The 27,976-nt window shown below is 37.7% G+C and overlaps 1 protein-coding gene across 6 annotated transcripts in view; it reads left to right on the forward strand.

The window, feature by feature from the left end:
• Window positions 1-8,087: 8,087 nt before the first annotated feature.
• LOC114026382 (SLAM family member 5-like) overlaps window positions 8,088-27,976 on the forward strand; it is a 73,355-nt gene continuing 53,466 nt past the window's right edge. For 5 of the 6 annotated variants that reach the window (XM_027840070.1, XM_027840072.1, XM_027840071.1 and 2 more), the window contains exons 1-3: window positions 8,088-8,189; window positions 16,924-17,271; window positions 18,397-18,666. In XM_027840070.1, the coding sequence (XP_027695871.1) occupies window positions 8,144-8,189; window positions 16,924-17,271; window positions 18,397-18,666 (664 nt within the window). In that variant the 5' untranslated portion in view covers window positions 8,088-8,143. The remainder of the gene's footprint in view (window positions 8,190-16,923; window positions 17,272-18,396; window positions 18,667-27,976) is intronic. The other variant, XM_027840075.1, reaches the window with a different exon arrangement.

Below are 27,976 nucleotides of genomic sequence, written 5' to 3' on the forward strand. Positions count from 1 at the left end.
ATTCTTAAAAACTGCATCACTAATAGTACAGCTAGAAGGAATATACATAGAGAGAGGGTACGGGCATAAGGTACATTTGAGGGAATAACAAAAAAAATTCTAAGGAATGAGAAAGAGGAGTACAATGGGTACAGAAGGAAGGGGAAGGTAAAATAGGATAAATTATTTCACATGAAGAGGCATGAAAGACCTATTACAATGGAAGGGAAAATGGGAGGGTGGGCGATGAGCATCACTTGAACCTTACTGTCATCAGTATTGGTTCAAAAAGGGAATAATATACACAATTAATTAAATATAAAAATCTATCTTACCCAACAGAGAAGTAGGAGGGGAGGAAATCAAGCAAGATGGGGGATGAGGGGAAGAGACTGACAAAAGGGAGAGCAGATGGTAGAGAGAGGCAAAACACTGGTGAGAAGGTAAAGGGTGAAAGGAGAGAGAGGACAAACAGGAGAAAGAATAGATTAGAGAGTTCTTGTGGTTTTTTCTTTTGATCTGTTTCTTTCACAACTGTGATTAATATGGAAATATTTTTTCCATGATAGCATATGTATAAACTGTATCAAACTACCTACCATTTTCAGAAGATGTGAGAGGAGGGGAGGGGAAGAAGAAGGAAGAAAAGTTCAGAACTCAAAATCTTGGACAAATAACTCTAAAAATTTTCTTGACATGTAACTGGGGTAAAAATTAAAACATGATTTTTGAAAAGCAAAAATAGGCCTAATTAAAAGAGATAAGGAAGGAAACTACATCTTACTATCATAGATAATGAAGTAATACCAATGCTAAATATGTATGCACCAAGTGGTATAGCATTCAAATTCTTTTTGGGGGGGGGAAGGCAATTGGGGTTAAGTGACTTGCCCAGGGTCACACAGCTAGCAAGTGTCAAGTCTGAGACCAGATCTGAACTCAGGTCCTCCTGCCTCCAAGACCAGTGCTCTATCCACTGTGCCACCTAGCTTCCCCTAACATTCAAATTCTTAAAGGCAAAGTTAAGTGAATTGCAGGTTCATGACCAAATATTAGGTAGAGTGCATTCTGAAATGTAAAATAGATCATTTTGATTATATTAAACTAAAACATTTTTGCACAAACAAAACCAATGCAGCCAAGGAACCGGAAAAGAAAGGAAAGCAGAAAGCTGGGAAACAATCTTTACAGAAAACGTTTCTAATAAAGGCTTCATTTCTCAAATATATAGAGATCTGAATTTATAAGAATACAAGCCATTGCTCAATTGATAAATAGTCAAAGGATATGAACAGGTAGTTTTCAGATGAAGAAATCAAAGCTATCTATAGGCATATGAAGAAGTGCCCTAAATCTCTTTTGACTGCACAAATGCATATTAAAACAACTGTGAGGTACCACCTCAAATCTACCAAACTGGCTAATATGACAAAAAAAGGAAAATGATAAATGTTGAAGAGGATGTGGGAAAATTGGGAAAATAATGCATTGTTGGTGGAGTCGTGAACTGATCCAACCATTCTGGAGAGCAATTAGGAACTATGCCTAAAGGGCAACTAAACTGTGCATACCCTTTCATCCTCTACTAGGTCTGAATCCCAAAGAGATCATGAAAAAGAGAAAATCACTTACATGTGCAAAAATATTTATAGTAGCCCTTTTCATGGTGGCAAAATATTAGAAATTAAGAGGATGCCCATCAATTGGGGAATGGTTGAACAAGCTTTGGTATATGAATGCAGTGGAATACTATTGTGCAATAAAAAATGATTAACAGGCATATTTCATAAAAACCTGGAAAGATATGTATGAACTGATGCAAAGTGAAATGAGCAGAACCAGGAAAAAATTGTACACAGTGTCAGCAACATTGTATGATGATCAACTATGAACGACTCAGCTCTTCTCAGCAATGCAATGATGCAAGAAAAGCACAAAGGACTCACAAAGGAAAATGTTATCCACATCCAGATAAAGAACTGATGAACTCTGAATGCAGATCAAAGCATACTTTTTTCACATACTCTATTCTTTTTCATGTTTTTCCCCTTTTGATCTATTCTTCTTTCACAACTGTGACTAATATGGAAATATATTCTACATGATTGCATAGGTAAAACCTATATCAAATTGCCTACCAATTTCAGAAGAGGAGTGAGGGAGAAAAGTTTGGAACTAAAAATCTTGTAAAAATGAGTGCTAAAAATTGTCTTGACATGGGAAAAAATAAAACACTATCAAAATAGGAAGTATAGGAAGTAGTAGGGTCAAGAAGAAAGAAAGGGGAGGTGGGGCTGATAGGAGGGCAGATTGAGGGAGGCAATGGTCAGAAGCAAAACACTAGTGAGGAAAGAAAGAGAAAAAAGGAGAGAGAAAAGCATAAACAAAATATTACAAAATCTGACAAAATATAGCACCCATTGCTATTAAAAACACTAGAGAGCATAGAAACATTCTTATAGAGAGTTTTCTTTAAAATGATAGGTAGCATCTATCTAAAACCATCAGCAAGCATTATATTTAATGGCGATAAGCTAGAAGTATTTCTGGTAAGATCAGGGGTGAAACAAGGATGCCCATTATCACCACTGTTATTTAATATTGTACTAGAAATGTTAGCTTTAGCAGTAAGAAAAGAAAAAGAAATTGAAGGAATTAGAATAGGAAATGAAGAAACAAAGCTATCACTCTTTGATATGTTGGTATACTTAGAGAATCCTAAAGAATTAACTAAAAGCTACTTGAAATAATTAACAACTTTAGCAAAGTTGCAGAATATAAAATAAACTCACATAAATCATCAGCATTTCTATATATTACTAACAAAGCCCAGAAGCAAGAGATAGAAGGAGAAATTCCATTTAAAGGAACTATAGACAACATAAAATATTTGGGAGTCTACTTGCCAAGATTATATGAACCATATGAACACAATTACAAAACACTTTTCATGCAAAGAAAGTCAGATCTAAATAACTGGAAAAATATCATTTGCTCACAGGTAGGCCGAGCTAATATAACAAAAATGACGATTCTACCTAAATTACCTTACTTATTTAGTGCCATACAAATTAAACTGCCAAAAATTATTTTATAGAATTAGAAAAAATAATAACAAAATTCATCTGTAAGAACAAAAGTTCTAGAATATCAAGGGAAATAATTAAAAGAAATGCAAGGGAAGGAGACCTAGCCTTACTAGATCTAAAACTATATTATAAGGCAGCAGTCATCAAAACTACTTGGTACTGGCTAAAAAAAAAAGAGTGGTGGATCAGTGGAATAGGTTAGATTCACAAAACACAATAGTCAATCACTGTAGTAATCTACAGTTTGATAAGCCCAAGGGTTCCAGCTTCTTGGATAAGAACTCATTATTTAACAAAAACTCTTGGGAAAACTGGAAAATAGTATGGCAGAAACTAGACAGACCAACATCATATACCATATGCCAAGATAAGGTCAAAATGGGTACATGATTTAGACATAAAGAGTGAGACTACAAGCAAATTAGAAGAGCAAGGAATGGTTTACCTGTCAGATCTATGGAGAAGTGAAGAATTTATGACCAAACAAGAGATAGAGAACATTATGAAATGCAAAATAGATAATTTTGATTACATTAAATTAAAAAGGTTTTGCACAAAGCCAATGCAACCAAGATTAGAAGGTAAGCAGAAAGCTGGAAAATAGTTTTTACAGTCAGTGTTTCTAATAAAGGCCTCATTTCTTAAATATATAGAGAACTGAGTCAAATTTACAAGAATAAAAGTCATTTCCCCATTGATGAATGGTCAAAGGATATGAACAGGTAGTTTTCAGACAAAGAAATCAAAGCTATCTATGGTCATATGAAAAAAATGCTCTAAATCACTATTGATTAGAGAAATGCAAATTAAAACAACTCTGAGGCACCACATCACACCTATCAGATTTGCTAACCTGACAAAACAGGCAAATGATAAACGTTGGAGAAGATGTGGGAAAATTTGAAACACTAATGTTGTTGGTGGAGTTATGAACTGATCCAACCATTCTGGAGAGCAATTTGGAACTATGCCCAAAAAGGCTATGAAAATGTGCATGCCCTTTGATCCAGCAATAAACTTCTATGTTTGTATCCCAAAGAGATCATAAAAATGGAAAAAGGACCCGCATGTACAAAAATATTTATGATAGCTCTTTTTGCAGTGGCCAAGAATTTGAAATTGAGGGAATGTCCATCAATTGGGAAATGGTTGAACAAGTTGTGGTATATGAATGCAATGGAATACTATTATTCCATAAGAAATGATGAACAGGTGGACTTCAGAAAAACCTGGAAAGACTTATATGAACTTATGCTAAGTAAAGTAATCAGAACCAGGAGAACATTGTACATAGTAACAACAACATTGTGCGATGACCAGCTTTGATAGGCTTAACTTTTCTCAGCAATACAAGCATCTAAAACAATTTCAAAAGACTCGTGATAGAAAATTCTATCCACATCCAGAGAAAGAACTATGGAGTCTGAATGCAGATCAAACCATACTATTTTCTCTCTTTTTTTTGTGTTTCTTCTTTCTCATGGTTTTTTTTTGGGGGGGGGTTCTAATTCTTCTTTACAACATGACTAATATGGAAATATGTTTAATACATGTATAGCTTATATCAGATTGCATGCCATCTCAGGGAGGGGGGACCAGAGGAAGGGGGAGAAAAGTTAGAACTCAAAATCTTATAGAAGTGAATGTTGAAAACTAAAAACAAATAAAGAAATAAAATTTTAAAAAAAGAAAAAAAAGAGCACCTTGAGTGGCCGAGTCATTTTGACTATTATAATTATATATATATTATAACTAAATTAACTACAAAGGACCTATGAAGGAAGATGCTATCTCATTCAGATAAAGAACTGATAAATAGAAGTATATATAGCATGGATATACATACACATGTATATATACATACATTTATACATACATACATATATGCATATATATACATATTTATGTCTAACGATATAGGCTTCTCTACAACAGGGTTTGTGGGAAGGAGGGGGAAGAAAAAGAAAGTTACATGATAATTTTATTATATACTTAAAAAGAAAAGCAAGTTGTACATAATAGATTTGTAGTTTCATGTACAATCCTGTTTTTTTTTCCTATTTTACTTTGTTATGGAAATACTTGTTTTATTTCTTAAATTCAGAATAAGAACAAAAAAAAAAATAAAATAAAATTTTAAAAGAATTCTAGAGTCCCCTTTCCCAACAGCAGATTCACCATTCCTTACTTTTTGCTGAGTTAGAGCAACTACATGCCAGTCATCTCTTTACTCTCTCAGGTTACAGATAAGATGCACCCAATCAGCTCCTCTTGTCAAGCTTTTTTGATGCTGAGCATAAATATATTCACTCTGTTTCATTTGTCCTTTCAGTTTCCATCACATCTATTTGTAGCTGATTTGTCTAAACAAATTGTCTATAAGCTTTGAGAAACTTCTAAAAGGCACTGGAAACATTGGAAAACAAGGTAAAGAGGTGATAGACTCTCATCATATTCCTGACATAACAGAAAAGTCTTGGATCCATCTGCCCCCTCAAATTTCAACTTTGAAATTTGAAAATTCAATTTTGCTGGGTAGTTGATTCTTGGTAATAATCTAAGCTCCTTTTCCTTCTACAATATCATAGCCCAAGCCCTGAAATCCTTTAATATATAGGCTGCTAAGCCCTGTGTGATCCTGACAGTGGCTCCTTGATATTTGAATTGTTTCTTTCTGACTGCTCACAGTATTTTCTCCTTGACTTGAGAGTTTTGGAATTTATCTATAATATTCCTTAGAGTTTTCGTTTTGGGATCTCTTTCACTAGGTGATCAGTGGATCCTTTCAATTACTATTTTACCCTTGAGTTCTAGGATATCAGGGCAGTTTTCCTTGATAATTTCTTGAAAAATGTTGTACAGGCCCTCTTTTTTTTTATCATGGCTTTAGGGTAGTCCAGTAATTCTTGAATTATCTCTCCTGGATCTATTTTCCAGGTCAGTTGTTTTTCCAATGAGATATTTTACATTTTCTTCTATTTTTTCAGTCTTTTGATTTTGTTTGATTGATCTTTGATGTCTTATTGAGTCATTAGCTTCCACTTGTTCAATTCTAATTTTTAGGCAATTATTTTCTTCAGTTAGCTTTTGTACTTCTTTTTCTACTTGACCAATTCTACTTTTTTTTTTTTAGGCAATTGGGGTTAAGTGACTTGCTCAAGGTCACACAGCTAGTAAGTGTCAAGTGTTTGGTCGGAGGCCAGATTTGAACTCAGGTCTTCCTGACTTCAGGGCCGGTGCTCTATCTACTGCACCACCTAGCTTCCCCCCAATTCTAATTTTTAAGGAGTTGTTTTCTTCAGTGGATTTTTATACCTCCTTTTTCATTTGGCCAATTCCACTTTTTAGGGAGTTGTTTTCTTTTTCCAAGCTATTGACTTTTTCATAATTTTCTTGAATCACTCTGATTTCTTTTCCCAATTTTTCTTCCACCTCTTTTATTTAATTTTTAAAATCCTTTTTGAGTTTTTCCAAGAGGACTTTTGGGGCTTGATGCCAATTCATATTCCTCTTTGAGGCTTTATATGCAGGTGTTTTGACATTGTTGTCTTCTTCTGAGTTTGTGTTTTGATCTTCCCTGTTGCCATAGTAGCTTTCTATGGAGAGGGCTCTTTTTGTTTTTTGCTCATTTTCCAGTCTATTTTGTGACTTTTAAAGCTGAGCTCTGCTCTTATGGCACAGGGGGCACTGTCTTAAGCTTCTTGCTCTGGAGACCAGGGGCCTGGTCACTGGCATTCTGGGTCAGGGCCTCTGGGGCTGATAGTTTGCCTTCTGTACTGGGGCTGGAGGCCTCACAGCTGGCCTGTTGTGCCATGGACCTGCTAAGCCTGGACTGTGGGACCTTGTTTGACTTTTGTTTGAAAAACTTCTTGCCCCATAGGCCTCTTATATCCTTCTGCATCGTGGCCACTAGTCTTCTCACTATCCTGGTGGCTCTTGTCTCTAAACACTTCAGTTCATCAATATCCTTCCTACACTACACTAAGATAAAACTTCCACTTTGGGGATGTTTAGTCTAGAAGGCTCAAAGATCACTGTAAATGGCAATTGACCAAACCTGAAAAGGGTTGTGTGCAGGACTGTTCTGTTTTATAGTAAGCCAAAGGCAGGAAAAAATCCCTAGTTTAAAACCACAGATCGTGTCACTGGGAAGGGAAGCAGATAGGTCATTCTCTTAGGCCCAAAGGGAGTTCCCAGAGATCTCACCGAGGATTTACATTAGTTGGGAAGCCTTGGCTGCAAAGAAATATTTATCCCTCAAGCTCTTGCACTCCAGTCTTCTATCTTCCCCATTCAACAACCCCAGGCCCTCAGTAGAGATTTTCCTTTAGTCATGGAAGTCACTACCAGTGGCCACACAGTTGTGCCTTGGATCTAGAGAAGTGCTCACTCCAACTAAACAAGAAGTGGGAGAAGTGGGCATGGAGTTGGCCCCCAAAGTAGCTGTGTTCCTGGCACCCTAAACTGGAACTCTGAATGTATTTTTCCATAGAAACGTTGTTACAACTGGGGATTGGGTTTTAAAGTGATATTCATACAATGAGAACAATTAGTTCAACTTTATTAAGAATTGAACAGACTTCTGTGAATCAGCTTAGGAACCTTTCTTTTTGTCAATCAAAAAACATTTTATGGACCTATTGTGTGTAGAGCTCTATAGTAGCCTCTGGGAGAAATACAAAGTTTAACTAAGACATGGTTCCTGACCTTATAAAACTTACAACCTAGTAAAAGGATAAAACATAGATGTAGATAACTTTGATACATATTTCATTTTGGGATCTCTTTCAGGAGGTGATTGGTGGATCCTTTCAATAAGACTTGATGAAATTAGCATAATATCACCTGCAAATAATATTTAGAGAACTTCCAAGGCCTCTTACTCTGTATCTTACATTACCATCACCTCTGTGACTTTTACAAAAGTTCTTCAGCACATGTAGCTATTGCTTAAGTTTCATTTCTATAATGCGTCATATTACTTTAAAAAAAGGGGGGGGGAAGAAAAATAAAGGAGCTGCCTCCAATTGGCTCTTTCATTGCTTCCTGTCAGAGGACTGGGACCTGAAAAGAACATGACCAAATACTACCTCTGGTTCTTGCTCTTCTACCTGTTCACAGGTAAGTTTTAGCTGTTATTAGTCCCCTCTCTGGCTTCTAAATGTGATAGGCTGCCATACAGAGGCAGAAACTGAGCCCCATGCAGTCTCTAGTGGTTTCGAGCTGGGCTGACAGTTTCCTTTTAGAATTTGCTTTTTAACTGAAATGCTTACCATTATGGTTTTCCTTCCTCCTGAAATATTAAGGGACTGAGCTGGCCACCAATGTGAGTTATGAGGAAAAAATGCAAACAGTCTTGTGCCTTTTCCTACTTTGAAGGGGTCTTTTTTTATCCATTTGCATTCAAAACTATCTTCATCTCTTGGCAACTGGTGATGCAACTGGAAAAGTTGGGCTTGGCAGAAAGACCTGGGTTCAAATCCAGCCTCAGACACTGGCTAGCTGTTTGACCCTGGGTATGTCATTTATCTACTTCAGTTTCCTTAACTTTTAAATGGAGATAATAATAGCACCTATACAGCATTGTTGTGAGGATCAAATAAGATAATATTTATAAAAAATCCCTTAACACAGCGCCTGGCACATAGTTGACACTATATATATGCATATTCCCTTCTCTTTTTTGGCCTCAAGCTCCTCATTTGTGAAATGAGTCAATTAGGTTGTAGTATCCCTTTCAGCTTTAACATTGTATGGTGTTAGAATTCTAGGAGATATCCCTTGGCTAGGGTTCTGATCCTTAACAACAATCCTGAAGGGTATGCAGAACACATGTTATTATCTCCATTTTATAGAATGATTAACTAATAAGCATTTATTAAATGCTTAAGTGGAAAGCACTATGCAAACACACATACATTTATGTCCTACATCCTCTCAGTGTTTTCAAGAAAATAGCCAGAATTATTAGCCACATAGATGTGTGAAGGACTATATTTCTTTTGTTCCAGTAATGAATGGGGCTGTCATAGATCTTGAAGGAAGTTATGTTTACAATCCTGGAATCTCTTTCTCCTCCTCTCACCCTTGCTACCATCCCCTTGCTGTTTACTTCCCCTTCTTTGGATCAATGCTCAGCACCCAATATACTGGGTTTTGGTTCTGGCAAAACGTAGACTGAGCTGGTCCTTTAACGATGTGAGGAAGCCATTTGCTTTTTTGCCAATTGAAGTCTAGTAGGCCAAGCCTGGGAAGGAATTAAGTCAGGGATTATACCTAGGCTCCTACTGCCTATGGAGAATACTCAGTCTGTCAATTAGTTAATAAGCATTTATTAATGCTTACTGAGTTCCTGACCTAGTGACTTGTTTTGGTAACTATAGAGACAGAGGGGAGTAAATTTTTATATCCTTTTAACTTTAGAAGTTATATTATTTTAATTTATTAAGGTCTTTGCATTTTTCACTCCTGAGACTGAATCACTATACAGCCCTAGCTTTGGCATGGCCCAGAGTAACAGTGGTCTGTTTGTCTGACTACTGTTGAGCCCAACTGTTCAAGATCTCCTGATGCACAAAAGCTGTGTATATATTGTGGTAAAGGGATGAATCACATTCTAATTCAATTAAATTCCTTTCAATAAATATAAATTAAGTAGCTACTGTGTATAAGGTTCTGTGCTAAGTGCTGAAGATATAGTCAGTCAACAAATATTTATTATGTGTAGGCACTTAATAGTAGGCTGTGCACCAGGAGCTGAACAAGAGACAAAAATGAAATCATTCCTAATCTCAAAGAATTTTCATTCTACTGGACCTTGAAAAGGAGTGTTCCAACCACTAACACAATCTTAGTGGAGTTGTGAACTGGTGCAGCCTTTCTGGAGAACAATTTGGAACTATGCTCAAGGGGCAGTAAAACTATACATATCCCTTGACCCAGCAATACCACTACTAAGTCTGTATCCCAAAGAAATCAAAGAAAAAAGAAAAGGGCCTATATGTACAAAAATATTTATAGCAGCTCCTTTTGTGGTAGTAATGAATTAGAAGATGAGGGAATGCCCATCCGTTGGGGAATGGCTGAACAAGTTGTGATATATGTGATTATGATGGAATATTATTGTCCTATAAGAAATGACAATAAGATTGTTTCAGAAAAACCTGGGAAGACGTCTATGAATTGATACAGAATGAAGTGAGTAAAACCAGGAAATCATTGCACATAGTTGTAAAAATATTGTAACAATGATGAACTGTGAAAAGACTTGGCTACTCTAATCAATGCAGTGCTCCAATGCAATTCTAAAGGACTCACAATGAAACATGCTATCCACCTCCAGAGAGAGAACTGATGAACTCTGAATTCAAATTGAAGTATATTTTTTCACTTTATTTTTTTCTTGCCTTATTTATTTTGCAACATAGCTAATATGGAAATATTCTGCATATTGCATAATTGATATCATATTGTTTGCCTTCTCAATGGGTGTGGAAGGGAAAAGAGAAAGGGAGAGAATTCAGACCTCACAAAAAAATTTTAAATGAATGTTATAAATAAATAAATAATACATTTTAAATAAAAGAAAAGGAGTGTTCCTGAAAAGAAGGGAGGTAATAGGCTGAAGTACCTCAGGCCCTTAAGATTTCAGACTGCATGCATTTCAAGAGCTGGTTTTCCCATTCAGATCAAAGTGGTGAGTGGACAATGCCCAAATCCCTTGTTGTTGTTCCCTGTACCCTTCCCCACAGTCCTGAGAAATATAATGCAACCTGGATTGGGGAGCAGAGTAAAGGAAGGGAAATCTTGAAGCACTTGGCTCTTGATTAAGCTGCAGTACTCCTGGCAAAAAAGGCTACAGTGAGATAATAGCAATATCTTCAGAAAAGAAGTAGAGGGTAAAATGGAAGGTTCACTGAATTTAGAGTCAAAGGATTTCAATCCAGGCTGTGCTATTGACTAGCAGCTCCATGACTTTGAACTGTTCATATCCCATGTCTTGACCACACTTTTCTCATCTGAAAAAAAAAAAAAGACAGCTGTAAAAGGTGATCTTTTTAGGTCCCTTCCTGTTCTCATAATCTAGAACCTATGTTAGCTAGACACTAGCTACAATGACTTGCAGTGTTATAGAGCTATAATTTTGCTCTCAGTGTTCTGGATACTGAAGGATCCTTAAGGGAACCAGAATGTGGCCCTGTGTGAACAACAAATAGCCTTGACTCATGGTATTTCTTAGTACTTAAATTCTGTACTAAGTGGCTCCCAAAAATAATCATAGCTCACATGTATCAGGTTCCTTATAGTTTACAAACAACCAGGGGAAAAATAGGCAATGCAAGAATTATTATCCCTATTATGCAAATGAGGAAACTGAGGTGAAATGACTTGACCAAAACCACCCAGTCAGTAAGTGAAAGAATTGGAACCCAAGCTGTCTGACTACAACTCTATGCCCTTTCTTTTACGCTAAATTGGCATTTGATATACATGAAAATATTGTTGTTATTTAATCTTATTTTCAAAGAGGACCAACGATAACATGCTTTGGTGTCTTCACTTGTGTGTGAATTGGATTGAAGTGAGGCAGAGTTTGCTCAAAGTCATCAGCCTCCCTCTCTCTTGGAGTCATAGAAGTCTAGTGGCAAAAAAAAAACCTCGGGATGATTGGATAAGGCACAGGTTGGTAGATGACCTTGGCATCTTGAATATCTGACCAACCTCTAAGCACTCCACTACACCAGCTTCAGTCACCTTCATGGTCATTGTGATAAATTGTTCTCATCCACCCATTACACCAGGGGAAGTCTTCACATGCTTGGGGTAAACATGAGCCTAACTCACTGACTTTTGAGGCCTGTCAGTCACCCTCAACCTGGTTTAGCTCAGACTGGCTATATAGGGAGTTCAGGGAGGACTAGCATCTCTGGTGTGATGGCTTGCTGAGCCCTTTTCATGGCTGCTCATCTACCTTTGGTGTCCACCTTTCACCCAGTTCTCATCTGTGGCTCCAAGAAGCTACATGTTGCATGCACAGTGGCCACATCTTGGTTTAATATATATATATATGTATGTATGTATGTATGTGTGTATATGTACATATGTATGTACATATATGTATACATATATGTGTATATGTAACTCAGAGAGGGAGAAAATTTTCAGGCTTCTTGTAAGTCATGTCATATTTCATATACAAGACCTCAGAGGTCAGCTAATCTAGTTCTCCTTATTTTACAAATGAAGAAACTTGAGAGTTTCTTGACTTTAACCTCTGAGAAAGATATTAATGCATAAACTACAGTTGTCTTCTGTTGATCTATTAGCTAATGCTCATCACCAGCACTATTAGGTGAGAAGATCATGTATCCTATGAAATGTTTCTTGTTGCCTCTGAACATACTATGAAGCCTATTCTGCAAGCTCCTTCATTCACCTCTCTAATGAGAAAGAATCAATGAGTTAGCCTCGCATTTAGTCAAAACTTCTCTTTGTCAAACACTTTAGATTTAAATTATTTAAGAAACTACTTATAGGAAATGGGAAAAAACTCAAAAATCATGAATGAGCCCCAACCTGTAACAGGATGGAAAGAAACTACACATCTACTCCATCCATATTATGAGTTCTGAGGCCTGACCACACACACTTTAGATCGGTTACCTCCAGCTGGCCACTTTACTCACTATTACTATATATTTAATTTTATCCTTCTAAGCTCTGTAGTGATTTAGGGGGCTGTTTAGATAATTAATTTCTCGTTCATGAACTTACTTCTTTCTTATTGTGTAAGTGATTAGAAAGAGATCCCACCCCAATTCATTAAATTTTAATTATTTAATGAAACACATAGCTTATTTACTCTTATTTAACTCTGTTTATAAATAATTATTAAAATTACTATATAGATAATTTAATACACTGAATTAATAACAAAGATAAAGACATAGTAATTCACAATATTTTGGTTATGACCAATGTCACAGTCCAAGTCACCTCAAAGCTTCAGTAACTAACTCCACTTGTTTGAAAATTCAGTCTCAAATCATTCAACTCACTTCAGAAAACAATGAAAGTCTATTAAACATATTATTCCTATTTCTCCACAGAATTAAACTTTTCTCTTTGTCTTCACTTCAGGAACTGTAGAAAACTTTTTTGAGATTCTCTAAAGTTCTTCATAAGATTGTCTTTATAACAAGACATTTCAAATAGTTCCAGCAAGGAAGAAGTTTTTCCTCACTACCTTCCTGTGTGTTCTCCACAGATTTTTACAGACACTTATGGCTCACAGACAAACTATTCCCCCCTCCCTCCCTTCATAGAGAGAGGCATTGCACATTCAGCCATTTTCTCAATGGATTCATTCTGTCTCCATAGGCTCCATAGACTTTTCACAGATCCTCAAGGATTACAGAAAAAACAGATATCTTTTTTTCTGACTCCATAGGAAAAGGCATTTAACATTAACCCATTTTCTCAAATTACTTTTCATAAATTCCCATGGCCAACAGATAAAATAAACCCATTGCCCTTACTCCATAGCTAATTTCTGAAGTGAACTTCAATTTTCCAGTCTTAACACTTTTCACCATTCTATATGAATCTAACCATTCACCTGTTGCTCTTAAAGCTATAATAACACTACTTGGAGTCTGTGAGAGATGCTTTTGAAACAGGTTTTCACTGAGAACATCACTTTGGATGCAATCCAGTTGCTCTTATGGGATATCTACTTGTCACTGACCAACAATTAAACATTAAGAGTGACAACCTGTTCAATAATATTTAGCTGACTGGATGAAGAAATGTAACTAGCTAGATCCTAGAATAATTTTCTAGGATTTGGTCCTATTTGAATGATTGAGCCCAAGAAGTAGTGATTAAATGAATTGATGTCAACATGAAGAAAAGTTTCTATTACCATGTCACAGTTGTCTACCTCAGGCCCTGTGCTGAGCAATATTTTTTCAGTGACTTGTCTGAATCCATAAGTAGCACGCTTATCAAACTTGTGAATGGTACAAATATGACAGGGACAATGGATAGCAGAATCCATATTCAAAAGGTCAGAGTAGACTAGAATGATGAGTCGACTCAAAAAAGGTGAAATTTAGTAGGAATAAATGCAGTACCCTATATTTGGGTTCACAAAATCAATTGTGCAAATTACACTTTAGTGGAAATGAAATTTCAGGAAAGTAAGGTTTAACATAGCAGAGAGGGGAAAGAATATGACAAAGTATGAGAATGTAAGACCTCTGGGTTTAGGTTGAGAGAAAAGACTCCTCCAAAGGAGAAAAGACATGGAAAAGAGGAGAGCGGAGGTGCAAAAAACAAAATATTGCCCCTATAACCAACTCCAGTGGCATAATCATCCTTCCTCTTCCTACAAATGAGTCTTGACTGGAAATAATCAGTTTCTAAAAGCATTTCCTTGGATTCCTCTTGCCCTTATAAACTTTGTTCCCCCTTCCCCAAAAATACTTCATGCAAGGACTTTGGCAAAATTCTATTTGAACACAGATGACAAAATTGAAGTAGAGAAATCTCTTCCTGTGTCTCAGAATCCAGATGTCTCACAATCTGTAGCCTGATGAAACAGGGATATAGTTGAAATTCACTTTATACAATGGAGTCATGTGTAAATCTAATTGTATAATTGCATTTTGGGTTCTGTGATTTCATTAGTGTAGGCAAAGAAGATCTACTGTTCTACACAGTATAGTCTTAGAGAGTGGCTTAGGGGTCCTGAGAGGTTAAGTGACTTAGGTTCAGTGACACAGACAGTTCATGTCAGAGTCAAACCCAAGTTATCCTAACTCTGAGGCCATCTCTGCATCCACTGCGCAACTTTGCTTATCTTGGGAGAACAAAACTAGAGAGTAAATCATTTAAAGAATACTATTATGAATTCTTCTGTAATGTGAATAATAAACCCTAATGTGTTAATAAGGTATCATGAATAGAGGGCTGGACTTGAAATCAGATAGACCCAAGTTCAGCTCCTTCCTCCAAGGGGCAATTGGGTGGCACAATGGATAGAGCACTGGCCCTGGAGGCAGGAGGACCTGAGTTCAAATTCAGCCTTACACACTTACTAGTTGTGTAACCCTGGGCGAATCACTTTACCCAGATTGCCTCTTCCCACTAAAAAAAAAAATCTTGCTGTGGCTTTCATTAACTATGTGTCCACAGGCAAATTGCCTTAACACTCCAGGTTTCAGGAAACTCTCTAAGAATCTTACCTATTATAAGCTAAAGATGGCTTATGTATGAGTTAGTGGAGGGATTTCTCAAGCCAAAGAATACAGATTCTTGATATATTAAAACAGATTTCCATGTAGAATATACTCATGATCCATCAAAATAATGTAAATTTCATACCCTGAAGTAATGCTTGGGGAAAGAGGACAGAGGAAGTTTCCATAATAATTTGTCCTCAAGAAATTGAATAAGGTGGACCTAAAGAGAATCTTGGAATCCTCGAAGGAGCCATAGAGCACATATAGTTCAAACTATACTCAATAGGAAACTTGTAACTTCTCTAGCAGCTTGTCATTCAGCATTCACTTGAAGATCTCCAGTGATGGGGAACTCAGTACCTTCCAGGGGATGAATGCTCAGGTCATTGACAGATATTCCTGTTGGTGTAAGTACAAAAATAAGAGCAGAAAATTTTGTCTGATTGAATCAGTACTTTATCCTTGCAGAATACACTTCCTATGTTATGTATAAGTGAACTTATTTTTGATTATTAAATGGCCTTCCAGTTTCATTCCATTTGAATCCTGAACCTGAATCACCTAATTTAGGTCTCCTCTATATAAGGTATTCTATTACATTTCTGGAATGGAATCTGAAATCATAAAACTCTGAAGCTTAGGGAATGTCAGGGGCCCAAGGGTTGAACTTGGCTACTGTTTCAGTCTCTCATTTCCATCTGCCACCAGTTCCACCAGGAACTTCTAGAGAGAACCCAGCCCTACTGATGGTGATAGGGACTCTGAGAGAGTCAGTCATTCTATCCTTGGAGATGCTAGCTGGAATGATTATTGAGAAAACTGCCTGGACTTCCACATGCCTGTTGCTGTTGTGCATGTCAAATATAAAAAGCTGGAAATGGAATCAGGAAGACCTGTATTCAGGACTCACCTCTGATCCTTGCTACCTATAGGACACTGGACAAGCTGCTTAACCTCTGAGATTTATCTACTTTCTCACAGATGGCCTATGTCTGAGTTGGTGGAAGGAATTTCCACATCAACAAATGTGCAGATCCTTGATTATGCAATATATTTATTTGGTGCACTAATATAATGGAAATTTTCATAGAGAAAATCAACAGCCTTCTCTTGCACCCATAAATTTCTAGAGGAGAGGGGACTAGAGGGAGATACCATAATATGGTGCCTCCTCAAAGAATTAAACGAGGTGGGATTAAGAAGAATGATAAAATATCAGAGTTCATGTAAGAAAACCTATATCCAAACAAATTGCCAGTACATGTTCCCCACAGAGTAGTAGTCATCACAACTCAATTTTAAGAACTAGAATTATTGAGAACTTATTAACTTCCCATTCTCTCCATCTACTTTTTTTGAGGCAATTGGGTTTTAGTGACTTGCTCAGGGTCACACAGCTAGTAAGTGTCAAGTGTCTGGTCTGAGGTCAGATTAGAAATCAGGTCCTCCTGACTTCAGAGCCAGTGCTCTATCCTCTGTGCCACCTAGCTGCCCCCCCCAACCTACTTTTATAATGGCAGCTATAGGATTTATCTCAAATGGCTTAAGGAAATGTTATGGAATAGAAATCAAGTTTAATAGCTATTACAGTTTCCCTTTTGCTTCTACAGAGCCAAGAGCTTCCAGAGAGAATGATGCCCCAGTAATGGTGACAGGGATTCTGGGAGAGTCAGCTATTCTACCCACAGAAATACCAAATGGATATAAACTTGAGAACATTAACTGGGCCTCCCGTACATCTGTTGCTCTTGTGCAACCAGAAGGACAATCTGTCAAGATCATTACAACCCATCAAAATTATAGGGATCGACTGAATGTCCCACCCAATACATATAACTTGAAGATTAGCCCCCTGAAGATGGAGGATGCTGGATCCTACAGAGCTGACATAAATCTTCAGAATCCTACAACTTCTACCACCTTCACCATCACCAAGAACTATACCCTGCATGTCTACAGTAAGACTATAGTAGTGGACTCTTACAATATTTGGGCTGAGAGACCAAAGAGGTCCTCTAGTACAAACCCTCATTTTTCATCCAAGGAAACTGAGGCCCAGAGAAGTGAGGTGATTTGCCTAAGGTCACATGCATAGCACCAAAACTAGAAAAGGAATGGGATTTCCTGATTTAGTTTTGTCTTGTTCCACTGGGTTATTTTCCAAGTTATTCTTCAAAGGAATACTAAAGTTTTCAATCAAATATTTCCTGGACTATTCAGTGGCTATCAGTACGAGACCTTAGGATTACTCTAGAAAGTCTGAGGAAAAAGAGGGCTAGATAGGACATGAGTTTTGTCTTCAGGCAGATCCAGATTTTGCCCTTATATCTCTCACTATGGGCTCTTTTCCATTTGCCTACAAAAAATGTTCAGATCTCTCTAATCTTAAAAAAAAAAAACCTTTTCTTAACCCTTATCATTTATACAGCTACCATCCCTTTAGTCTCCTACCATCCACTGCTAAACTCTTGAAAAATGCTGCCTATACCCAATGGCTCTTCTTCCATACTACTCACCTTCTCAACCCTTTATAAAATAGCCCAAGCTCCAATGACTCTATGGAAACTGTCTTCTCTAAAGTTTTCAAGGACCTTATAAATGCCAAATTCCATGGGGTTTTTTTTCAGTCTTCTTCCTCCTTGAAATCTCTGCAACATATCATGTTGTTGGTCGTTTCTATGATTCTAAAATTTCCTCTTACTAGGTACCTTCTTTTCCCTTGATTTAAAAAACTTTTTTAGTTTTCTCAGTTTTCCTCTTACTTCTCTAAATGCTCCTTTTCTGTCCCTTTCAGTACTCACTTTGTTATTCTTCACCTTTTAATGTGAGTATTGTTCAAGGTTCTATCCTTGGTCCTCTTCTGCTCTTATACTTTTCCCACTTGGCAATCTCATTCATTACCACTTTGATGAAAATGACTCCAAAGTCTTTATCTGCTTGCCTTGTATATAGGCTATTTTAGCAAGAATGTTTCTCAAAATTGATTTATAGAGAGTTCAAAATTGGACAAATTAAGAAAGTTTATAAAGAAGGTGGTTTCATTATAGACTCATTCTTATGCCTTATATTGTTCCATCCTTTAGGACAACTGGCACCACCAAAAATTACTTTGACTTTTGTAGCCTCTGAGAACAACACCTGTAACATCTCTCTGACATGCTTCATGGAGGAGGGAGGAGAAGCTGTGAAGTACCAGTGGACTCCTCTGGGAGAACAAGCTGTTGAATCCAATGGGAAATCTAGTCTTTTCATCTTCCAAAGACCTAAGGATGCTCCCATAAATTACACCTGCACAGCCATAAACCCTGTCACCAACAATTCTCAATCCAAATTTGTTCAATATCCTTGTGCAGGTAATCATCTGTCCCTTCTTCCCAAAAGCCTCAGGAAACACCCTGAGCAGTTGTAGGAAATAGGCCCCAGAAGGTCTGGTCTTTACATGGGCAGTTTCAAGATAGAACCCAATGAAGACAGAAATCAAATCCAGGCAAGGTCACAAGCACTTTTCAGTTCAATTTTATTCAACAAATTTATTAAGGCTTACTAAAGACTGTGTTGTGTTACATGCTGAAAAAAAGAAGGTACAGTCCCTTACCCTCATGAAACATACATTCTAGTAGGGGTGATACTAATACATATAACTATAATAATATTATATTACAAGTACATTAAAGAAGTATAAAGAAAAGTGCTCCTTAAAGTCTGAGTGGGAAGGTTATTTTTTTATAGTTGGGTTGGGGAAGACTTCATGGAGGAGACAGAACTTGAACTAGCCTTTAAAGAATGCAAATTAGAGATGAATTTATTACAGAACTGATTTTATTACAGTGCTTTAAGGCTTGCAATGTATTTGCATATGTTGTCACATTTGATCTCCACAATACTAGTGATTGAAGACTTGGGAAATTAAGACTAATAGACTTGTTCAAATTACTTAATGAGTAATTAGCTAAGCAGTGTATTTTAAGTGTTTATAATACACAAGGCACTGTGCTAAGCACATACATAGAAAAAGAAAAGTTGTTACTGCCCTCAAGAAGTTTACTTTCTTTGTGGGAGATAAAACACATGTAAATAAGAAAATAGAGAATATAAAAATGTAAGTATAAGGTAATAGTAGGGAGGAAGTACTAACAACTGGGAGGATCAGGAGGAAAGGACTCTCATAGGCAATAGAACCCAATATGAACCTTCAAGGAAACTAGGAAATCCAAGAGGGGGAGGTAAAGAGAGAAAGCATCCTAGGCATAGAGGACAGCTTGTACAAAGGCACAGAGATGGGAATCTCAAGTTTAAGGAATAGCAATTAAGTTAATTTGGGACTGAAATGTAGTGTATGTGAGAGGCAGTGATATAAGGTAAGTCTGGAAAGGTAAACTGGAGTCAAATCATGAAGGACTTTAAATGCCAGATTAAGGATTTTGCATTTAATTTTAGTTGACTAAGAGCCACTGAAGGGGGTGAGGGTGGTGTGACATGGTCAGAGCCAGGTTATAGAAATATCACTTTGCTGACTGTGTTTAAGATGGATTGGAGAGGAGAGAAATTGGAAGAAGGGAGATGATTTTAAAAGCTCTTACAAAAGTCCAGGTAAGAGGTGATAATATCCTGAAAGGGGATGGTGTGCAGGTAATCTCTGTGTAAGTAATCATCTATACTTGCCTTGCTAAAACCTCAGCAGCTATAGCAAGGAGGCTTAAGGGGGTCTGGTCTTCAAAGAAACAGAGCCCATTTAAAGCACAATAGGAAGAGAACCCATATCCAGTAGAGCCTACAGATACCTTTCAGTTCAATTTAATTCAATGAAATCTTCATTAAGACCTGTGCTCAGATGAGCATGGTGCTATATACAAAGAGCTAAGACAAACATCTTGCCCTTAAGAACCTTACAATGTACTGAAGGGATAAGAAACCAACACAGCTCTAATTAATAATAATATATGTAAAAGTGCAAAACAAAGCACCATATAAAGTTCAAGGAAGGTTGTTATATACATGTGAACAGTGGAAGGAATTTCATAGAGGAATTGATATTTGAAGTGGATTTTGAGGAATGGCTAAAATTTCAACTGATGAATATAGCTGACATTTATTTAGTGCTTTAAAATTTGCAAAGTGTTTTACAGACATTCTTTCACTTGAATCTCACACCAACCCTATCAGGTGGGTAATGTGGGTATTATTATAATCTCCTTTTCACAGAGGAGGAAATAAAGACTCAGAGATTTCCCCAGAATCATATAGCTAGTAAACAATTGATCAATCAACAAAAATTTGTTAAGCATCTACTATGTGCAAGACTCTGACATAGGCAAGGAGGATAGAAAAACAAAATGAAATAATCTCTGCCTTTGAGGAGTTTACATCCTACCATTAATGTCCCAAAGGACATTAAAAGATGAGTAAATAGAAGTAAATACATCATAGTTTTGGGTAGAAGTGCAGACTGCTGGGGAGATCTAGAAAGGACTGTTGTAGGAGATGGCACCTAAGTTGATCCTTGAGAGGAGCTAAGGATTCCAAGAGGCAAAGAGGAGGCCTGAATGCATTCTAAGGTCAAGGACAGCCTTTGCAAAGGCACAGAGGCAGAAGTTAGGGCTTCACTATCAGAGTACAAGTAAGCCAGTTTGACTAGAGCGTAGTATGTGGAGGCAAGTAATGTGAAATAAACCTGGACAAGCAGGATGAAACCAAAAGGTGACAGGTTTAAATGACATTCTAAGAATATTGTATGTTATTCCAGAAATATTAGGCAAGGTTCTTCAATGGGATAATTACATAGTCAATTTGGTAGCTCTTTGTGAACTGATCAGAGGACAGAATGGAAGCAGGGAGATCAATCAGGAGGTTATAGCAGTGGTCCAGGTGAAAGGTTGTGAGGGCTAGTACTGGTATGGTGCCTATTTGTGTGGAGAGAAGACAAGGATTAGAAAGATGTTGAGGAGATATAATATCCAAGACTAAGATACTAATCTTATATGGGTGAAGAGGGAGAGGGAAAAATTCAGAACAACTCCAAGGTTGTCAATATGAGTGACTGGAACATTCCTAATACTCTCAACAGACATAGAGAACTTTGTGAGAGGAGTTGGTTTAGAGGAAGGAAAATAAAGAGTGAATTTTTTAGCTTGTTGACTTTGAATTTTAAGTTACCCAAGTGAAGATGTGAAACAGGCAGCTGGGGACATAGGAGAGAGATGGCATCTGGATAAATGGTTTGGAGAGTCATTTGTATAAAGATGATAACTGAACCAATAGAAGTTCTTGAGATCACCAAGCAGAGAGTATAGAGAGAGAAGAGAAGATGGTTCTGGACCAGATACTCAAGTCTAATAAGTAGGCAGCAGTTATATAGTGATTATTTGGGGGAGTTTTCTTCTTTTTAATTTTTACTTGGTATTTTTTTCTTGTTACGTTTAAAAACAATTTAAACATTCATTTTTAAAACTTTGAGTTCCAAATTCTCTCCCTTCCTCCCTTTCCAGCCCCCCCCCATTGAAAAGGCAAGCAATTCAACACAGGTTATAGATGTATAGTCATGAAAAACACTTCCATAATAGTCATGTTGTAAAAGACTAACTATATTTCTTTCCATCGTATTCGGTCCCCCATTTATTCTATTCTCTCATTTCACCCTGTCCCTCCTCAAAAGTGTTTGCTTCTGATTACTCCCTCCCCCAATCTGCCCTCCTTTCTATCACCCCTCTTATCTTCTCCCCTTCCCCTCTACTCTCCTGTAGGGTAAGATACATTTCCATACCTAATTGAGTGTCTATGTTACTCCTTCTTTAAGCCAGTTCTGATGAGAGTAAGACTCACTCATTCCCTTCCACCTCCCCCTTCTTCCCCTCCACTGTAAAAGCTTTTTCTTGCCTCTTTTATGTGAGATAACTTACCCCATTCTACCTCTCCCTTTCTCTTTCTCCAAGTACATTCCTGTCTCATCCCTTAATTTCATTTTTAGATATCATCCCTTCATATTCAATTCACACCTGTGCCCTCTGTCTATACACATTCCTTCTAACTACCCTAATAATAAGAAAGGTCTTATGAGTTACAAATACCATCTTTCTAGGTAGGAATGTAGATAATTTAACTTTAAGTTAAATCATAAGTCCCTTATGATTTTTCTTTTCTGTTTTCCTTTTCATGCTTCTCTTGAATCTTATATTTGAAAGTCAAATTTTCTATTTAGCTCTGGTCTTTTCTCAAGAATCTATCTCATTGAATATCCATTTTTTCTCCTCATGGATTATACTCAATTTTGCTGGGTAGGTGATTCTTGCTTTTAATCCTAGCTCCTTTGACCTCCAGAATATTATATTCCAAGCCCTCAGATCCTTTAATATAGAAGCTTCTAAATCTTGTGTTATCCTGATTGTGGTTCCACAATTCTTGAATTATTTCTCTCTGGCTGCTTGCAATATTTTCTGTTTGACCTGGGAACTCTGGAATTTTGCTAAAATATTCCTGGGAGTTTTCATTATGGCAGGTGGTGAGGAAGTGATTGGTGGATTCTTTCAATTTCTATTTTCCCCTCTGGTTCTAGAATATCAGGGCAGTTTTCCTTGATAATTTCTTGAAAGATGACTTCTAGGCTCTTTTTTAGATCATGACTTTCAGGTAGTTCAATAATTTTTAAATTATCTCTCCTGGATCCATTTTGCAGGTCAGTTGTTTTTCTAATGAGGTATTTCATATTGTTTTCCATTTTTTCATTCTTTTGGTTTTTTTTTAATTTCTTGATTTATCATAGAGTCACTGGCTTCCATTTCCTCTATTCTAATTTTTAAGGAATTCTTTTCTTCAGTAAGCTTTTTGACTTTCTTTTCCATTTGGTCAATTCTGCTTTTTAAGGCATTCTTCTCCTCATTGGTTTCTTGGACCTCTTTTGCCATTTGGCCTAGTCTATTTTTTAAGGTGCTATTTTCTACAATATTTTTTGTGTCTCTTTTACCAAGCTGTTGACTCATTTTTCATGATTTTCTTGCATCACTCTCATTTCTTTTCCCACATTTTCCTCTATTTCTCCTACTTGATTTTCAAAATCCTTTTTGAGCTCTTCTGTGGCCTGACACCAATTCATGTTTTTCTTGGAGGCTTTGGGTGTAGGAGCTTTGACTTTGTTGTCTTCTTCTGAGTCTATGTTTTGATCTTCCTTGTCATCAAAGTAAGTTTCTATAGTCAGAAGATTTTTCTGTTGTTTGCTCATTTTCTCAGCCAATTACTTGACTTTTTAACTCTTTTTTAAGGTAGGACTCTGCCTCCAGTGTGTGGGGTGAACTGTTCCAAGCTTCAGAGGTTGTGTGCAGCTGTTTTCAGAGATACTTCAAGGGACCTGTAAGTTTTCCATTATTCCAGGGTGATATGATCTATGGAGGGGTGTTTACTCATCTCTTGGCCTGTGCTCTGGTCTGTGAGTGACCACAAACAGTCTTTTCTGCCCTGGAGCTGTGAGGAGGGTCTCCTCTCCACTGCTGCCACAAGTTCTGCTATGTTAGTGCTCCACCTTGCCCCAGGACTGTGACCCAGATCCAATTATCGGCAAAGCAACAGAGTCCTGCTTCAATGCTAGCAAAGAGATGCCTATAATCTCCTTCTGACCAGTTGTTCAATCCCCTCACCATTTGGGCTGAGAGCTCCAGAAGCAGCTGTGGCTGCCTCTGCTGATTCAGTCACTGCGAAGGCCTGCTCTTTGTTTGCTGGGGCCAGGGCTGGACTGTACTCCTCTCTCACCCAGGTCTGACAGACCTTTCCTACTGATCTTCTAACTTGTCTTCAGCATTTGTGGTCTGAGAAGTCTGGAAACCACCACTGCTGCCAGTGATTTAGTCCCCTGAGGCCTGTTCTGGGTTTGCTGGGGCCCAGCCTGTGCTGGTGCAGCCTGTGCTGGACTATGCTCCCCTCTCAGCTTGGTGCAACAGACCTTTCCTGTCAACCTTCCAGGTTGTCTTGGGCTGGAAATTTGTTTGACTCTGTCTTTTTGTGGGTTGTACTGCTCTGGAGTTTATTTAGAGTCATTTTTTAAAGGTATTTGGAGAGGTTTGGGGGAAAGCTCAGGCAAGTCCTTGCTTTTACTCTGCCATCTTGGCTCCACCCCTGTTATACAGTGATTTAAAGTTTACAAAGCATTTTATATGTTCACTTATTTGATATTCAGAACTCTGTGAAGAAGGTGCTATTATTACAATATCCATTTTAGAAATGAGAAAATTGAAACAGAGGGGGGTAATGACTTGCCCAAAGTTACATAGCTAGCATATTTCCTGAGGCAGGATTCAAACTCAGGTCTTTCTGACTCCAAATTCCATGCTTTATCCACTGTGCTACCTAGTTGCTGGGAGAGGGGGAAAGGTGGTGGTGGCAAAAAGGAGCAATGGGGTTAAGCATGGATGGTGACCATGTAAAGGCTACTGAGAAGAACCAACAAAATGTAGGAAAAGATCCAGAAAGAAGTGTCCCAAAAACCCATCTCTAAGTCACAGGGGTAGGGAACCTGTGGCTTTGAGACCACATGTGGCCCTCTAGGTCTTCAAATAGGGCCCTTTGACTAAATCCAAACTCCATAGAACAAATCCCCTTAGTAAAAGGATTTGTTCTGTAAAACTTGGACTCAGTCAAAAGGCATCACCCAAAGAGCTAGAAGGCCACATGTGGCCTTTAGGGTGCAGATTCCCCACTGCTATGACCCAGAACCTCAGGCCTGCAACCTAGGAGTCATCAGGGACTCCTCACTCTCTTTTACCCCTTCATCTCCAATTGTTTCCAAGGCCTATGGATTTCTTAAATATCTTGACTACATCCTTTTCTTTCCTCTGGCACTGCTACCACTCATCACCTCTTCCTGGATTTTTGTAGTAGCCTGCTGGTGGGTCTGTCTGCTTCAAGTCTTTCCCCACTCCAATCCATCTTCCATTATGCCACTAAAGTGATTTTCTTAAAATGTAGATCTGATCATGTCATGCCCCTCCCCCACTCCTAATCAAGAAATTCCAGTGGCTTCCCATTGCCTCCAGGATTAAATATAAAATGCTCTGTCTGGCATTCAAAGGCCTTCACATCCTAGCCTCCTCCTACTTTTCCAGTCTTCTTATTCCTTTCTCCCCACATATTTAAGAAAATGCATTACCATTTATTTTGCCAATGTTCTCTAAGGACCATGGGGCCTTTCTACCTGCCTTATAGCTGAAATTTCCCATATATTTTGACAGGAAGAATTGCCTTGCTTTTCTATTTGTATTCACAAAGGTTAGCATAGTACTTTACACGGAGCAAGCACTCAACAAATGCTGTTTTTCCTTCTTTCCTACATTCTCCCCATAACTTTCAATCTCTCCCCTCTCTAATCTGTGCTCTTCATGGCTGACAAAGTGATATTCTTAAAACACGGGCCTGTCACTTCCTTGCTTAATAAGATCCAGTGATTCCTCATTGCCTCTAGGATCCATATACAAACTCTTCTGCTTAGCATTTAGAACCCTTCACTAACTGATTCCAGCCTATCTTTCTAACTGTATTATATATTAACCTCTTTCATGAACACTGTATTTGGGCCAAACTGTCCCTCTTGCTTTTCTTCAAGCAAGACACTCTGTCTCTGATCTATACCTTTGCATAATCGGTCCCTTTGCCTGGAATGCCCTCCCTCCTTGTACCTCTTAGAATCCCTTTTTTCTTTCTATGCCTAAAAGAAATATGATCTCATACATGAAGTCTTTCCTAATTCCTCCAGTTAATAGTAGTCCATAAATTATTCTCTATTTGTCTTCTAGATATTCTGAAATGTGTGTATACTATTTCTTCAAATAGGGTATGAGCTCCTTGAAAATAGAGGCTATTTCATTTTTGTCTATATTACCCTACCACCAAGGGGCAGTGCCTGGCACAGAGTAGGTACTTAATGAATGCTTGTTGATTGATTGATTAATTGATCAATTGGGTCAAAAATATGAATGGAGAAGAGGTAATGTACTGGAAAGGGGTAGAGCAATTGGAGGCCACAAGAAGGATGAAGAATAGGTTGAAGAAGAATGAGGCAGAAGAAGAGATGGAAAGATAAGACTCTATGGTCTAAGAGAGGAACTACAAAGTCCTTGCATCATGGAAGTCAAATATTTATGGGCAGTAGGGAGATAAGTGGTATAACCATTCCTGTACGACTGAGGGAGAGGCAGTGTGCTCCACTGGGAGTCAATTGTTAAATTTTCAATATGAGCCTCAGAAATCAGCATTAGCAAAAAATGAGGGCATACTCTATTGTTTTGTTGATTGTCTAGAAGTATCAGACATGCAGAGTGAAGGCAGGAACAAGATTAGATAATGACATAATGGTAATCTTTGGTTTTCTAAGTTAATATGCTGGCTGCCTGGATCCTTATGCATTTTCTGAATGAGTTTAACACCACTGGTCTAGATATAGGAACAGGTTAATTATATACATTAAATTTAAAAGCACATTGTAGGTGCATTTTTTCAGGGAGCCAGTTGTTAATTGTCTACCAGAACATCCTTGAGTAAAGATCTAGATCAAGAAAGTGAAGAAGATTAAGAAATTGAAAGACCAGGTGCTTGAGTGGAAATAAAAATGGATTTTGAAGCCCCCAAGTATAGGGACACTGATTAGGGTGGAGACAGTGCTAAACAACTTGAGAAAGGGCAGGGAATTAAATGGTAACCAGTAGCTACAGCCAGAATCTGGCCAAGAAATATATCACCTGGGCAGTTAGGTGGCACATTGTATAGAGAGCTGGTCTCAGAGTCAAGAAGAGTCATCTTCCTGAGTTCAGATCTGGTCTCAGACACTTACTAGTTCTGTGACCCCAGGAAAGTCACTTAACCCTGTTTTTCTCAGTTCCTCATCTGTAAAACGAGCTGGAGAGGGAAATGGCAAACTGCTCCACTATCTTTGCCAAGAAAACCCAAATGGGGTCATGAAGAATTAGACACAACTGAATAACAAAAATGACCTAGATACAAGTATGTTCCGAGATTTCCCAAGTATATTCTAAGTTGAAGCATAATTAGAGAAAGACAGCAAGTGATTTTTAGAGGAGCCCCAGGAGTGAAACCAATTCATCTGAGCTAAGAATATATGGTACTACAACATTGATTATATTATGTATTTGTTTTGTAGACACATTTTGTCCTTACTCTTCTGTATACATATTTATTCAGCATGATGTTAGCTCCTTGAGGGCAGGGGCTATTCTTTTTTTTTTCCTTTGTATACATAGTTACTAACTCAGTGCTAGGGGAGGTAGTATAATCATGGTTTAAATTAATAGAAGAAGAGAAGGTACACTCTTACGTGACAGGATGGCCAATAATATAGTCTTCTAGAGGGACACCAAGAATATTGGAATGTGTGAGGAAGAGACTATGAAAGATAGTTTGTTAACAATAGACTGAAACTTTCAGAGGGTAGAGTGGAAGGAAAGAACAGAAGGAGCTGAGACTTGGGAAGGGCAAAGTCAAGGTGGATGGGGATGAAGGAGCAGGTAATAGCAGCAGAGGAAGGGAATTTTAGCCTGTTGGACCTTTGACTATGAAACACAGGTATTTTGAAGGAGGAGAGAGTTCTATTGTCATAAGAAAGCAGATTGTCAAACCTTTCCAAATAAGTAACAACACAGGCTTAGGTGTTCATTTGTTTTGGTCAAGGTA

Source organism: Vombatus ursinus, unplaced genomic scaffold (assembly GCF_900497805.2).
Source record: "Vombatus ursinus unplaced genomic scaffold, bare-nosed wombat genome assembly UNPS02014838.1, whole genome shotgun sequence".
Classification (NCBI taxonomy): domain Eukaryota; kingdom Metazoa; phylum Chordata; class Mammalia; order Diprotodontia; family Vombatidae; genus Vombatus; species Vombatus ursinus.